Here is a 16,684-nt window from a genome sequence, read left to right on the forward strand (position 1 = left end):
GCAGAGTTACATGAATGTATGACAAGTTATCCTGACAAAACTATTTATCAATTTGCTCATCTCCTTCTGCTCTATAAGATGCTGTTTGCAGATTCAACTGTATTTTTAATGTAACCCCTGCTGCAGAGAAAGCTGGTACTGTTAGCTACAGACAGGGTTTTACAGCTGCAGACACTGGTGCTAAGGGGAGTTGGACTACCTATGCCAAGAACACTAGCTCCTTTCTGTTCTCTCAGCCTCAGCCTATAGGAGAGGGGCCGAGCTGAGCAGGGAATTGGGGGAGAAGGTGTGCAGCCATCTTGGGGAGTTCCGCTGCAACTGGGCCCCAACCGTGAGACTGAACTAACTGCTGGCCAGCAGACTATATCAGAGAGTCATAGGGGTAGATAGTGAGGACAAGTGTGCTATTTGGGCCTTTTTACAAGAGACTGGGGTTGTTAGTAGTTGGAAGTGTTATGTTCGCATTACTGCATATTGCATTATCACTATTGTTTCACCACTAGGGGTCTCCCTTATTCTGAGTTGTAATCTGTTCAATACCTGTTTATTACTTTATCCAGACAATATCTTCCTGTGGTCCCCCTTTATTTTAATAAATCTGTTAATCTGTTACCCCTTCTCTGGAGTGAGTGTGTACTTGAGTTGGGCAGGGATTTCCGAAGTCGATCCCTGGCAGAAAGAAGATAACCTGCTGCGTACCCGAAGAGATGCAATCAAGATTTGGGTGGAGGCACTGCGCTATAGTAAGGTGACTGAGAACTACATTACCACACACCCTGCCTGCAGAGGTTGGCCCAAAGGGGTGTTACATTAATGTGACAGGTTCCCTATTACGGGTGCATTTAAAGGGTTTTCTGATTTAAACTTACTTATACTCTAGGGGGCAAATATGAGATTGTGGGGGTGATCTCCATGACCCCCAGGGATCTCTAGATTGGAGCCCCGCCTCCTTTGTTATGAATGAAACCGCTGGTTGGCACATGACCCGCAGCTATATTCATTCTCTATGGTGGCGCCGAAAAAGGCAAGTTCTTTACTTGACTCTTTCCAGCAGCTCTCAAGAGAATGAATGGAGCTGCGGGTCAAGTGCCAATCTAGAGATCCCCAGCGTGTCCCCTATCCTGTGGAGTAATTTTAAGAAAGTTTAAATTGGCACACCCCTTTAAGTCAACCATCAAGTTTTCATTCCTTAAAGTGAGTCTTACCTCCCTTAGAGACCCTTTGGCGCTTAGCAGCTTGCATACAACAGTCAGTGGGATACAGAGCATAGAAGCCAAGGCCAAACCCCAGCCAATTGCTTCACCCCACCAGGGATAGATGTAGGTTTTGTTGTAAGTCAGGGGCTTGTAGTTAACCACATGAAACACGAAAATACCCTGAAATTAAAGAATCAAGAAGGGATTAGCACATGTAGACTTAAGGACAGGCATAAAAGCTATAGACCTCCCCATCACCCAAAACGAACGAGGAGAACGTTAAGAAGATTCCTGCATACTTTCTACACATTGTCCTCAATATTAAGGTTTACTTAAGACTGGCATTTCATATACAATTCAAAAACATAAGCCTGATGAAGTCAAGGATGATGTGTCAAGTTTAATAAAGGGAATCTGTCATTTCTATATCCTGCTCAGAGCTGCAGACATGGGCAGATAAGGAGATAAAACTAATGATACCTGTCTCTGAGCTAATGGCAGTGCAGTGTCCTAGTACCCGTATTTCAGCTTGCAAAAACTAGTTTAGGATTAACTGGTAAGGGGAACTGTGACTAAATTCCATATATCCATTGTACAAGATGTCATTGCCTGAAATTTTGCACAAAGACCTTTGATGAATAGTTAAAATTGTTTAACAGAATCCTAATGTCCATTAAGTCCCTATCCTTCACTTTTTTGTATTACTGAAAAAACTACACTGACAAAAGCATTGCTGCATTGCAGAAACTGTTGGCGCTATACAAATTAATATTATTATTAGATGCCGCTGGAACTTCAGAGCCGGTCTCTGAAGTGCCAGGCTGCTCAGCCAATCACTGGCTGAGACGGGACAGCACCACAGCTGGATTGATTCTTTTCTTCCATGGATCTCCCAGACCAGACAGCACCAGTTGACCACAATGGTGCTCTGCTGTACCGTAGATAATCTTAATATCCTGATGCAGAATGTAATGAATAAAAAGCAAATTTTTTGTGAGTTTTTGTGGGTGTGTTCCACTAGGACGACAGCAGTTTCACACACATACACGGGCCTAGTGGTACGTCATCCTGTCCATGATGCATTTAAGCATATGGGCAGGATGATGTACCACTAGGCCAGATGATGCACATGCGCGCAAAACATCCGATTGTTTGCACACAATAAATGACCAAATGATAATGTGGTGAGTACTGCTTATTCATTACATTCTGCATCAGGATATTGAGGTATGTTTAAAGTTTTTTTTTTTTTTTGTTTTTTTTTTTTTTACATAGTAATCAGCCGTCAGCAATGCATCACTAGCCAACCGTCTAGTGATGTGTGCTTGGCGACCAAAAAACATCATGGTGTCTGCAGGGAGACAATTTCAGAATTGTATGTCTATGCGTAGGTTCCTATACAAACAGCTGTAAGGAAAATTTTAAAAACCTATGAACCAAGGTTAATTTATTATAAGGTTTAGTTGTGGAGTTTGATAGAAAAAAAAATCATGTATCATGATGTAAAAAAAATCATGTATCAATTATAAAGAAAAATGACTATAACTAGTCCTTTTTATACATTGTGTTGTATTAGGGATATGTCTCACATGAGACTTTATGACTATGAAGTTTAGTCTGTATTTCCTCCTCCCGGTTCTGTATAATCCCCAGGATACAGTAGAAGAATTTAAGGCTAATTTTTAATATGATCATTACCACCAGGTGGCACTGTGGAACCATCCATTTAAAGGAGAAGTCTGGCGAAAATTTTCATTAAAGTATTGTATTGCCCCCAAAAAGTTATACAAATCACCAATATACACTTAGGCTTCACAAGGCTTCACTTCCTGGATAAAATGGTGATGTCACGACCCGACTCCCAGAGCTGTGCGGTTTGTGGCTGCTGGAGAGGATGATGGTAGGGAGATGATCAGTGTCCCTCAGTGTCCTGTGTCCCTCAGTGTCCCCCTGCCATCATCCTCTCTAACAGCCACAGCCCGCACAGCTCTGGGAGTCGGGGCGTGACATCACCATTTTATCCAGGAAGTGAAGCCTTGATGCAGTAGTAGGGGCAGGGGAAAAAGCACTTTATAAGCATTTCCCATAATAAGTGTATATTGGTGATTTGTATAACTTTTGGGGGGCAATACAATACTTTAATAAAGATTTTCGCCAGACTTCTCCTTTAAGATCTAGTTCACACCTCAAAAGATGCAGCCAAAGAAAGCTCCAAAAGAAGCATGATTTCCAGGTTCCATTTACTTCAGTAGGAATTGTTTAAAAAGGGACATCTCTTTTTTCAGCACAGTTTTATTTTTAAACATTCTTATTGAAGTCATGGGAGCTAAATAACACACTTCTTTGGATTCTCCCTTCTCTACTTTGTTTGCTGCTTCTCTTGCCATGTGAACAAGCCCTAAAACACCCTCTCCTATCATGACATTAACATTTTATCTTCATTACATATAACTTACCACGCAGACAAGAGGAGTAATCACAGACCAGCACCACTTCATGTAAGGGAGAGGCCGGTAACCAATCATCCGAGCAATATCATCCATAAATCTATCCGCACCTAAAAGTAATTTACATTTAACATGATGTCACATAGAACAAGGCCTGATCAGTAGTAGTAGTAGTAGTTATATTCCTGTACATAAGGGGCAGTATTATAGTAGTTATATTGATGTACATAGGAGCAGTATTATAGTAGGTATATTCCTGTACATCACGGGCAGTATTATAGTAGTTATATTCTTGTGCAAGGAGAGCAGTACAGTATAGTAGTATATTCTTGTACATAGGAAACGTAGTATAGTAGTTATATTCTTGTACATAGGAGGCAGTATTATAGTAGTTATATTCTTGTACATAGGAGCAGTATTATGGTAGTTATATTCTTGTACACAGGAGCAGTATTATAGTACTGTAGTTATATTCTTGTACCAAGGGGTCAGTATTATAGTAGTTATATTCTTGTATATAGGGGGCAGTATTATAGTAGTTATATTCTTGTACATGGGGGAAGTATTATAGTAGCTATATTCTTGTACATAGGGGGCAGTATTATAGTAGATATATTCTTGTACATAGGAGCAGTATTATAGTAGTTATATTCTTGTACATTGGGGGCATTATTATAGTAGTTATATTCTTGTACATAGGGGGCAGTATTACAGTAGTTATATTCTTGTACCAAGGGGGCAGTATTATAGTAGTTATATGCTTGTACATAGGGGCAGTATTATAGTAGTTATATTCTTAAACATAGGGGGCAGTATTATAGTAGTTATATTCTTAAACATAGGGGGCATTATTATAGTAGTTATATTCTTGTACATAGCAGCAGTGATGTAATAGATATTTGTAATAGGAAGAAAGCTCTCGCACTCACCGGGGTAGAAATCTTCTGCGGTTTATTGGAAATCCAAGACACAGGGACACAGGGAGGGGAAAGGTGTTACAGGTGCTGGTCGTCTCCTAAAAGGGGGGGGGGGCTGTTTCAGGTCTGTGCCCTCCTTCCGGTCAGGTAGAAGGGCATAGACCCGTAATGGTCTTCCCCCTGGAGATGCCCCACACCTGTAACACCTTTCCCCTCCTTGTATCTTGGATTTCCAATAAACCGTAGAAGACTTCTACCCCGGTGTGCGAGAGCTTTCTTCCTATTACAATTGTCTACCTAAACGCTCTCTCTCTCTGCACGCCAGTAAGTGTCTGCTTTCACTGACTGCATATTGAGCCACTGATTCAACTGTAGCCACACCACAGAGCTCTGATAGTGCCAGCGTCTCTCTCTACATTACCAATATAACAGATAAACTCTTGTCCAAGAAGGATGGTAAGATCAGACATTTTTATGTATACCTTTTCTACTATTATTATTATCATTAGACATTTAAAACCATATCTAAATATACCAAGCACAACATATTTTCCTGTTCCACTGAATACTAACAGCAGATGGTGATATAACACTGTAATAGTTTTCTCACTACCAGACACACTTAAACTGTTTATTTATAACCGCAACATATTAGTTTAGCTAAAGATAGATTGGTAATCAGGTTTGTATAAAGTTATATAGTAGAGTAGCTGTAATATAGAGGAGCAGAGAACACGTGAAGCTAGTTCCATGCTGATTGTTATATCTCAGATGTTACTAATTGTTCTCATTCTTTATGTCCACAGTAAATCAGATTACAGTCACGGTTTAATTCATATAAAATAAAGGTCTAATGCGTCCTACAATAGGTTAATGGCCTGTAAAGCATGATCATAGTTCACTATGTGTGATAAGAGAGCGATCAATTGCTAGGTATGACCATATGGCCCTTTATTTCATGGCATGGGTTTAGGCCTGTCACTCTTGAGCTGATAAAACCAAAGGCCAGCACCTTCATTAAACAACGTCATTACTTTTTTGGGAGGAATGATTAGAACTGATGTGTTGCCAGCTGCTTGAAAATGGTTTCTGTTTTCTTTTCACCATGGGGTATTGCTACTATTAAGCATAGGGTATGGCTGCCCATAGAGCCAAGTTTAATCACTTTTATTGTCCGGTTGTTACCGACTAAATCAGATTACTAATCTGTGCCTGGTTACATGAAATATAATGGTCAGTATTATTCCTCCTATGTAAATAATTCGGAATTGTTCATTTGCTATGAACTCCTACTATTGTTAATAGCCTCATACTGTATTAGGTACGTGCAGAAATGACTCCCAGCTACAGATTACCCCTGGAGCCTATTACTATGTTTGGTTCTAAAGGCCCTATTCCACGGAACGATTATCGTCCGTATTTGGCCGATATCGGCCGCTACTGACGATAATCATCCGGTGGAATAGAGTGCAACGATCAGCCGACATCATTCATGTCGGCTGATCGTTGCAGTTGCTTGTTTTTCAACATGTTGAAAAGCAAGCGACTGATACAGCAACGATCTGCTGCCGTCGCTCCGTTGAATAGGAGCATCGGCAGCAGACGCTGCTGTATCCTATGGGCTGCCCGGCCGATCAGCGATCACCCGGGCAGCCCCCCTGCAGCTCCCCGCCGCCCCTCCCGCACTTACCCGCTCGCTGCAGCCGCGTTGAATAGCGGCGGCAGCGAGTGGGGAACGAGGAGCAAACGAGCACTGAGAGTGCTAGTTTGCTCCTCTAAAACGACCCGTGAAATAGGGGCTTCATTTAACAGGTATATAATTAGTAAGTAATGACTGCTTACCGTAAACCCAGGCAATAACCATACACTCCCAGAAGGCTTGCCACAGCAATGTGATGCCACTTGCAGAATAGTAGTCGAAAAGCTGGAAGACGTACATCCCACCCTAAAATCATAAAATATTTATTAGTTACTTCAATTATTTTGGCAACTGTTCTGCTCTTAATGGGGACTCATTACATCCTGGCTCATGATGGAACTTTACACAGAGTGCTGAGGCTATATTATATACATGGAGTGCTGAGGTTATATTTTATACATGGAGTGCTGAGGCTATATTATATACATGGAGTGCTGAGGTTATATTATATACATGGAGTGCTGAGGTTATATTTTATACATGGAGTGCTGAGGCTATATTTTATATATGTAGTGCTGAGGTTATATTTTAGATGTGGAGTGCTGAGGCTATATTTTATACATGGAATGCTGAGGCTATATTTTATCCATGAAGTGCTGAGGCTATATTCTATACATGGAGTGCTGAGGCTATATTTTATATAGAGAGTGCTGAGGCTATATTTTATACATGGAGTGCTGAGGCTATATTTTATATAGAGAGTGCTGAGGCTATATTTTATACATGGAGTGCTGAGACTATATTTTATATAGAGAGTGCTGAGGCTATATTTTATACGTGGGATGCTGAGACTATTTTAGACATGCCCAGTACGATGGAGATAGGATAAAGCTGCACTGTGAATGTCTGTCAGACGTGGCTACGTACTAATAGGCCTGTCTATTAGAGCATGCAGCATGCAGCATGGGAAGCATGCAGCATGGGAATCAGTATGTTTTCTGGGTATACCTGGCAAGCAGCCAGGCTATACAGATACGTTTGTAAAGTGTGTTATGGGATGTATTACATAGGATTAATGGCATTATAATGTTCTTTTAGGTGATTGGTTCCCTAAAACAGAGCAGACAGTATAAATGAAAAGCAGAAGGAAACCATGAAAGACCCCAGAAAGGTGGTAAAATAACAGTTACCAATCTACGTAATTTATTAGACAGTTGAAAATAGGTTTCACCAATTAATAACCAGTTTAAAAGCTTGCTGAATTCCAGCATATTATAATAAGACACCACTGCTGTTACTAGTCATGAAATTTCCATGGCCAACTGTAATTGGTATTACTAAACAGTAGGAACCTCTGCAAGTCAGCCACAAAGTGGAGACCATGTAGACTTACAGAGTTGTATGGTGCATATATGTCACCAATGCTCTGCTGGACTCTGGAGCGGTGGAAACATGCTCTGTGGAACATTTCCGTCTGGCAGTCTGATAGATGTGTCTGGGTTTGGTAAATGTCAGGAGAATGTTACCTACCTGACTGCATAGGGCCAGCTGTATAGTTTGGTGGAGGTGGGATAATGCTATGGGGTTGTCTTTGAGTGGGTGACCTAAGCTACTTTCCAATGAACCGCAATTATTATGCTTCAGCTTACCGAGATATCTTACACAATTGCATGCTGCCAACTTTGTTGGACTTTTTTTGGATGAATGTGCAAATTTTCCCACAAAATCTTGTGAAATTCCAAAAAGACTGAAAACTGTTACAACTGCAACAGGGGAACCAACACCATGTCTGTGGATTTAGAATAGGATGTCCTAAAAGATCCTATAAATGTAATGTGTAGGTGTACCAATACTTTTGTGCATAAAGATGCAGCCAGCAATGCAACACACAACACACACAACCAGATGGTTGCAAGGGGCAGACTCTTGATCCAAGTCCTGAAGAACTAACAATGTCAGGAAGTGTAAATGATTGCATGGCGTACTCTGTGCCTAAAACAGATTGGGGGGAAAGGATTCCCTCTAAGCAATAATCTATTTTTGACAGTCATATAATATGAACGGCAGATCTTGATAGTCTTATCCATGTTTACCTTGAGTGGAACAGAGCTCAGTTGGTCTTGTATCTTACCTCGGTCACCATGGAGAGGTCTATTATGAAGCACAGAAGGCAGCAGAGTGCAGCGGTAACCTCCCTGCGCACAAAACCATTAATTGGCTGGGGAAATAAATCCAGGATCCCGGTAATGAATCCCTCGACCCCCACAAACTGTACAGAAAGAGAACAGAAGGAAAAATTTAGAAGATGGGTAAGATGTATGCCAAGAAGAAACTGAACATACTAAGGTCATCTGACTCCCCTTTGCCCATACCCTGCACACCATTGGCCTACTTGGCTTCCTCCCGTTTTCACCTCCAACTCTGCCCTGTTTGCCTCTGCCCTGAAGGTGCCAGTGTCCAACCCGTTCCCTGTCTCAGGCCCAAGTAAGAGAAGAGGAAGGTGATGACGAGGGGACAGCTGTCCTGTTGGGAGTGGAGGGCAGGTCCTGCTCAGCACTTGGAGATATCACGACAAAAACAAGACATTGCTCCTGGGTGCCAAAATATGACCAGAGCATCCCAACAATTCATAATAATTATAATAATAATTCAGTAATAAAGACATATTGAATCAATACTAGTAGTAACTGGATCAGGGCCGGATTTACCATCTTATGGTGAGTGACCCTGCCAGATAGGGTCAACATAGGTAGCTACTGTATACATGAATAGCAGTGGTAGCAATCACGGACCCAGAGGGGTTATGGAGAAAGCAGGAATGTTCCATCATAATTTGATGAAATTTTAATTTTTGATATTTGTTTTTTAACACGATCAGCTTTGTAAGCAGTGTAAGGTATAGCCCTCTGGTAAGCCAGGTCTAAATTTGGATGAAATCACTTTCCATGGGAAATCCAGCCCAGAACCATTTAGGATTTTAAAGCTGATTTTGACTATAAGTGTTACCTTAACTACATCCCTCAAAGACATTTACCTAGAATCCTTTGGGATTACCTGACTGTCAAGACCAAGGACCAGGAGCATAAAGAAGAACAGGGCTGCCCAGATCGGAGCAAATGGCATCAAAGTCACAGCCTTTGGATATGCAATAAAGGCCAGTCCAGGACCTTAAGACAACAAATCAGAAAAGCATCAAGTTATACTTGCACAACATACAATGCACTTATAAGCTTTTATCCTACAGCAGACCGCAAAATCTTAAATTTCCCTTTGGCTGTGAATGAAGTATTAGTCTCAAAACCAGAACATATACAGCAAATGATTTATAATATGCTAAACAGCATAAATATGAAAAAGATACTGCTCACCGGTGAGTAGTATTCAGCAGCAATAGCAGTACAGAGGAGAGGTTGCACATACTTCTAAGCATTGGCCAAATGCTGGACATAAGAGAAAGCTGAAGATTGAAGTGTTGAAGTCGGCACTCCTGGCCGTGAGCAGTTAAAAATTAACTTTTACTCGTGCATCTAAAAACTTGTACATGACAGGACCTACACATTTTGCGCGGATGCGCTTAATTATGGTCCAAATGGACCATGATTAGGCACAGCCGTGCGAAACGCGTAGGTCCTGTCATGCACCTTACAAGTTTTTAGATGCACGGATAAATGTAAATTTTTAACTGCTCACGGCCAGGAGTGCCGACTTCAACACTTCAATCTTCAGCTTTCCAGTATGTTAAACATGTATGTGTTAAGAAAAAAAAATAATCTCTAATTACCTCGGGATGCTGCATACACAATTCGTCACTGCAGGGCATATGTGGTATTAGATGGGCCTATTAAAATGAATGAGCAACCAAGTAGTGATACATAGTCACACCAAGTTCTCCAGAGTGAGATGCTCTCCTCTCCTTGTTAGACCAATTTCATACGAGTATAATTCGGACCCAATCTTACATTTACCTTACAGACGAAAATCTTCTGTGATGTGGTCAGTTCATTAGACCCAGGGAAAGGCCTTAAAGGAATATGAACGTGAAAATGCACCTGTATTACGCTTATGTAAAACTGGCCATACAAGGGAGGGTCCCTAGTGACGGGCCCCTCTATATGATGCCATAAAACCTAATAGGGCTTTTGGATTGGGTTTGCTGGTAGAACATCTTTTTCATTATGTTCTTATTCTATACTCACCAGACTCGGCAACCTTTGATATGTCGACTCCCTGCTCTGATGCCATGAACCCCAGGACAGAGAAAACCACAAAACCAGCAAAGAAGCTTGTAGTGCTGTTTATAGCAGCCAGAATATAAGCATCCCTGCAGGGAGGAACATCGATAACCATAACCAGTCAGATTTATTTTTTTTTTAAATCCCCCTTGCTGTCAGATCCATGCATTTGCCATAGGGGGCAGTATTGTATTATTGTAGTGATATTGTTTTACAAAGGGGGCAATATTATTGTAGTTATATCCTTGTACATAGGAAACAGTATCTTAGTTACAGTATATCTACTATACTCTCATTCCCTATGTACAAGAATATAACACTATAATACTGCTCCTTATGTACATGAATATATAACCACTACAACACAGCCTCCTACATAAAAGAATAAATTGTAATACTCCCCCCTAGTCATGAACATATCTACTATAACTCTATGTGCGAGAATATGTTTATGCATAGGGGGGATATTACAATAGTTATATTCTTGTACATAGGGGGCAGTATTATAGTAGTTGTGTGGAAGGAAAGAAATACGTAGTGGCACTCACCCTTTGTCATTCAGCTAAGCGGCTTTATTACAATTCACAAGTTGCGGGGAGGGAAAGGACTCAGGTGTGTTCGCGTCCAGGACGCGAACACACCTGAGTCCTTTCCCTCCCCGCAACTTGTGAATTGTAATAAAGCCGCTTAGCTGAATGACAAAGGGTGAGTGCCACTACGTATTTCTTTCCTTCCACTCCAGTATACCTTGCCTCGGTAGTGTGCACCCCCTTCCAGCAGCCACATTCACATTTATTGTCCGGTTTCAGAACCTATCCTTGGTTCCCATCTAGACAGTGCACATTTTGGAGCGGTGCAGGCTTCTGTATTTCACTACCCACAATTATAGTAGTTGTATTCTTGTACATTGGAGCAGTATTATAGTAGGTATATTCTTGTACATAGGGGGCAGCATTATACTATTTATATTTTTGTACATGGGAGCAGTATTATAGTAGTTATATTCTTGTACACAGTGATAGTATCATGGTAGTTATGATTCTATTCATACTTGTGGTTAATATTAAAACAGTGATATTTTTGTACACAGAGTGCTGTGTTACAGTAGTCAATACTTTGTTGGGCTAGAAGTTCAAAGGAGTTTATATAGTTTGTGGCAGACACTTTTCTGGGCCAGAATTGTGCTTAGAGCAGTTGTCACCTCCCTTCCCCGCTCCTTCTGGCAAAACATTTCATATGTGCAATAGAGTGGTGACCTTCATCTTCTGAGAATCATACATAAGGGATGACAGATGAGGTCAGTATGTACAGGGAATGTGTCTGGGAAATTTGTTGTGCCTTGACTCAATAAGAATGTATACCATACAAAGAGACATCTATGTGGCTGGTGAATAGGGACATGTCACATAAGATTTGCAAACAAGAAAACACTGAATGTGACGTATTTTTCCATGTTACCAGGAAAGCTCACCTGTAGCAGTTATTGTGAAATCTATTGTAGCTGCCCAGAGCTGTTAATGCCCCTAAACCAATAGCATAGGAGAAGAAGATCTGTGTTCCAGCATCAATCCATACCTGGAGGAAAAAGACAGCGAGTCTGCTGAAAATCTGTATAAATTGGATCAGACATGAGCCTGCAGCAGGAGATGCAGCAGGCACAAGGTAGGCAGGATTTCTCTGCAGATAAAGTGCAGCTTCAGTTTGGGTGATACATTTCCCCGCATATGCAGGGGGCCAGTATTACAAAAATGGGGTCCTGGATGAGAAGCAAATTCATCTATTGAGTTCCCAAATAACACCCTTAGGCTATGTTCACACAACGTATCTTTTCGTAAAAGTACGGCCGTTGTTTTTACGAAAATATACGTTGCCTTGTCTTCTATGGGTCCAGGCCGGAGTGTATACACATAGTATACACTCCGGCCGGGATCTCTCGCGGCGTCGTAGAAAACTGACATGTCAGTTTTCTGCGGCCGCTATTCAGTGAATAATGGCCACAGAAAACCCTGTCAGTACACACTGTGCAGCGAGCAGCTCCGGCCGCACGCTCCATAGTATGCAGTGGGAGTTCTGATGCGGGCGCGCAGAGATGTGCCTGTATCAGAACTCTGCAGCCCTAAAGATCATCCGGCCGGTACTGCAGGGATGATCTTTTCTGAGACCAGCCGTTCCATGATCCAGCCGGGTCATGGAACGGCTGGTCTCTTACGTTGTGTGAACATAGCCTTATAGAGTGTACAAATAAAACCACCATATAATGCCTAATGAATATAGAAGATGAGGGCCTTGGACTTTTGCCCAGATTGTCAAGTTCTAAAACCATGCTACCTAGAGTTCAAAATCTATGAAAAAAGGGAGGGAAGAATATCATGGGCATATATAACAGAGCCAGCCCATGGGTGGTCCTATTACTTTGCCTATGACCTAGTGTCTGCAGATGGGCGTTTTTTCCTTTTGAAGAAGCTTTTGGTTTGGCATACATCCCCAGTCAATGTTCTAAGACTCCAAGATGGAGTAAAACACTGACTTGAAGGTACACCAGTGGTGTGAGAGTCATTTTGCACACCCTTTCCTACTAGATTGTGAAACACTGCAGGGCTACCTCTTCCAAGGAAACTGCATGGTTAGCAAGTGTAATGTGCCAAGAGTCATAGATAGATCTCAGAGGGAAACAAGATTCTTATGTGTTAGGTAGCAAAACTTCACAATATAATGTCAGGCCCAATCTGATCTATATCATGGGGCCTCTTGTTATACATATGCCAGTAGAACTAAATGGTCGATACTAAATCGACAACCAGATAATATTTCTCTCAGGAATCTCACAGAGCATCTTTTTTCTTACCTGAGCTTCAGCAAGCTTAGACCAGTTAGGTTTTAGATAGTAGACAATACCGTCCAGTGCCCCAGGCAGAGTAACCCCATGGGCCAAAAGGACAATCAGGACTACATACGGAAATAGTGCCGTGAAATAGACAACCTGCAACAAAAAGGGTTGGATTACATTAAAACAGGGGAGATAGATGAAACAGGACAATATTGTTTTTTACCATTGTTTCCAGAAACCTATGACAGAAAAGGACAACTCAATGGCTTACATTTACTGAGGAGAGACAAGACCAGTCAATGTTTAGTAATCATTGGAAATGCATGCCTGTGAGCCATGTACAGCATATGGTGCTGGCATCTTGTGTGCCAAACAAAGAATGGGCAATGAAAACTGCTGACACAGAGCACCCTCCTATGGTTGTATAGTGTCAGTAACAAGCAGCTGCATGGGTTGTATGAATTAACACTTTATAGTGAGAGCAATATAATAAATGATGCCCATATGGGTTGTTACTTCCCTTCCCTGCAGTGTCAGAGCAAAGCCAAATGTTTGCGCATTACAAGGGTGCCCTCCCGAGACATTTACCCCCTTCCATGTTAGCTAGCTTAAAGTGCTGGAAGCTCTGTCATACAAATAAAGGCTCCTCTCACACCCCTTCCTCTCTACACTTTCCTATAACAGCTTTCACTCCTCTCCTGCACTCTGTCGCAGGTTCTGCACTGGAAAAGTGGAAAGTCTTAGGCCTAACCAACTCAGCCTTTTTGCATGAAGGATTGGTCCTGAAGGACTTCGAATCACTACGCGAACATTTCCAGTTGCCAGTCCGCGACTTTTACATATATCTGCAAATACGCCACTTCTTGGGTATTAAGGGTAAGATAGAAATACTCTGGGATCCATATTTACCCCTATTACTAAATCGTAAACAGAAAGGCCTACGGCCACTCTATGAATACGTGGGGGACCTCAGTGTCTTCAGCAAGGACCCATATATCCTCAAATGGGAAACAGCGCTAAAGTCCTCATTCTCACCACAGGAATGGACACAGGCGTTCCGCTGGTCCCTTAAGTCTGTGTTAAGCATCCCACAAAGAGAGAATGTGGTGAAGTGCCGCCTGAGCTGGTACTACACACCGCAAAGACTCAATTTAATATACCCATCGTCGATCCACTTTGCTGGAGACACTGCGGTCAAACAGGCTCGTTGATACATGTACTATGGGAGTGCCCAGTTCTCCGCTTGTTCTGGAGCCAAGTATCAGACTTGTTGAATTCACTGTTTGAGACACAACTCGCCCTCTCTCCAGATCAGGCACTATTATCCTTACGTCTGCCCCAGATCCAGGCCCGACACAAACCTCTATTTTGCAAAATCCTGACTATAGCACGTCTATTAATCACCAGAAAATGGAAGTCTAGAGTCCCCCCCCTAGCTAGGGAGGTCATAGCAGAAACCAGAATGATATACGCCATGGAATTGTACATAGCTCAAGGTAAAGGGACTGTTAGTTCCTTCTCTGCACAATGGGAGGTGTGGACTAACAGTAAACACCACACTACCCCTGACCCCTGATCTCACATAGAGACATTTCCATCCCCCCCCTCCCCCCCCCCCTTTTCTGCCAACGCCCCTTGTTGATTACCTCATATATGGGCACAACTAATATACGGAGTACTAGATACTTGACCTGACCCCCCCCCCCCCTGACTGTGTACAATACCCACCTTTACTTGCCTGGAGACGCTGCCCTGCCTTTCTATTTGATTGGTTGATCTGTTTGACCTGTTGACAGGTCGTCTTGTTTACAAAGTTATAGTTACCTCTTCTATGTGATTACTGTTGGAACCTAACGGGACCACCTACAAGGAAGCCATTATCGCCCTGATCTGCAATACCGTATGGAATACAAGCAAAGGCGATACTCTACCCCCTTCAGGAGGGGTCGTTGACCCATGGACTCTGCTGGTCCCTGGTCCTTACTTACCGATTTATGATATGGTGGTTCCCACTCCTACCTATACCTTTGTATTCCTATATCTTTATTGTTTATGTACAAAAATTTCCTGTATGAAAAAATCCTTTCAATAAAAATCTTTGAAACGTACAAGGGTGCCCACGGAGCACCTACAAGTCTGGAACAAGATTCACATAATTTCCCCATTCACTGAGCCTTAAGCACCCACTAGTTTGTTTTTGTTTTTTTTTTTAACTTGGACTTTTGATAGATACTAACCACTGCATACCAGGATCACCTCACAAGACCTACCATTTTGTAAATGTTATATATCCCATATTGAAGCCCAATTTATTGAACTGTGGAAATTCAAGATATGGTGGCTACTCCACTGAGGGTCATATTTATTATTACAAACGTGCCAGAATTCTGGAGTAATTTACAAGAAAAAGGTGGCTTACATGACTTGCACTACATTTATTATGAGTTTCAGAAACACTTTTACACCTTGCTAGATAAGGGTTCTAAAAAAAAATGGGCATAACTCCAATTAAAAGGATGTGGTTGCAAGATGCAACACTATGGGGGAAATTTATCAAGGGTTTTGCGCCTATTGTTCGGTGAATAATTAGATTTTTTACCCATTTTTGGTCCAAGTTCTATTTTTGAACCAGTATTTGACAGGCGAATATTTTTTAGATGCAACTTATTTTTTTAATCTGCCTGTTTTCAGTATTCACCCAAAAGTTCGTATAATCCGGGATTAGCGCCCAATTTATAATTTGCGACTTTTTAAAAAGCCACACAAACAGGTGCAGGCTTACGTCTGGTCAGTACCAGGTAAATATATCTACGCATTTTTTTCATAATTTGCGACTTTTTACTTAGATACGTTTACTATGACAGTGCTACAATTTAATGAATCAATCACAAGCTATTGGAACAAAATACATACCAATCTCCATTAGAATAGTTGCACACATTAGACTCCTTAATAAATGTCCTCCTATGCCAAAAACATGCATGGGCTTAGATAGTGTTAGCCTGAATTGTACGCATGAACCCTAAGCCTGTCTGTGTCCTCCAGAGGGTCCATACTATGCCTAAAAGGTAAATCAATATAAACAGTGCTGCCTCCTGAATCTAATCCCTATCACTACTCCCTTCAGTCATCATCATTATCAGTTGTTCACTGCTTATACCAGGGCTACTTTTGTAATGTAATGCACTCATTGCTGTGATTCCCTCTGTTGCTATTTGTTTCCTTTCACATATGACAGTTCTATGGATCCCTGCAAGCCTATCACACAAATTGTGGCTTTTCTCAAATAAGCGCTCATGCACAACCTAGAAGTGCAATTTAAAACATAGTTGTGAAACAATGTCAACAATCACACACATGCAGTTGAGGATCAATTGCATGCGGGCTGTTGCAATTCAATGCTTCAGAAAAAGGATGGCTGAAGGA

The 16,684-nt window shown here is 41.7% G+C and overlaps 1 protein-coding gene across 1 annotated transcript in view; it reads right to left on the bottom strand.

The window, feature by feature from the left end:
• Positions 1–16,684, bottom strand: part of LOC138788683 (sodium- and chloride-dependent creatine transporter 1-like) — a 69,684-nt gene that overhangs the window by 1,640 nt on the left and 51,360 nt on the right. The window contains exons 6-13 of the mRNA XM_069966792.1: positions 13,277–13,411; positions 11,903–12,006; positions 10,396–10,520; positions 9,254–9,366; positions 8,331–8,468; positions 6,403–6,505; positions 3,653–3,753; positions 1,206–1,376 (exon numbers count right to left, since the gene is read on the bottom strand). Of these exons, the coding sequence (XP_069822893.1) occupies positions 1,206–1,376; positions 3,653–3,753; positions 6,403–6,505; positions 8,331–8,468; positions 9,254–9,366; positions 10,396–10,520; positions 11,903–12,006; positions 13,277–13,411 (990 nt within the window). The remainder of the gene's footprint in view (positions 1–1,205; positions 1,377–3,652; positions 3,754–6,402; positions 6,506–8,330; positions 8,469–9,253; positions 9,367–10,395; positions 10,521–11,902; positions 12,007–13,276; positions 13,412–16,684) is intronic.

This window comes from Dendropsophus ebraccatus, chromosome 4 (genome assembly GCF_027789765.1).
Source record: "Dendropsophus ebraccatus isolate aDenEbr1 chromosome 4, aDenEbr1.pat, whole genome shotgun sequence".
Lineage (NCBI taxonomy): Eukaryota > Metazoa > Chordata > Amphibia > Anura > Hylidae > Dendropsophus > Dendropsophus ebraccatus.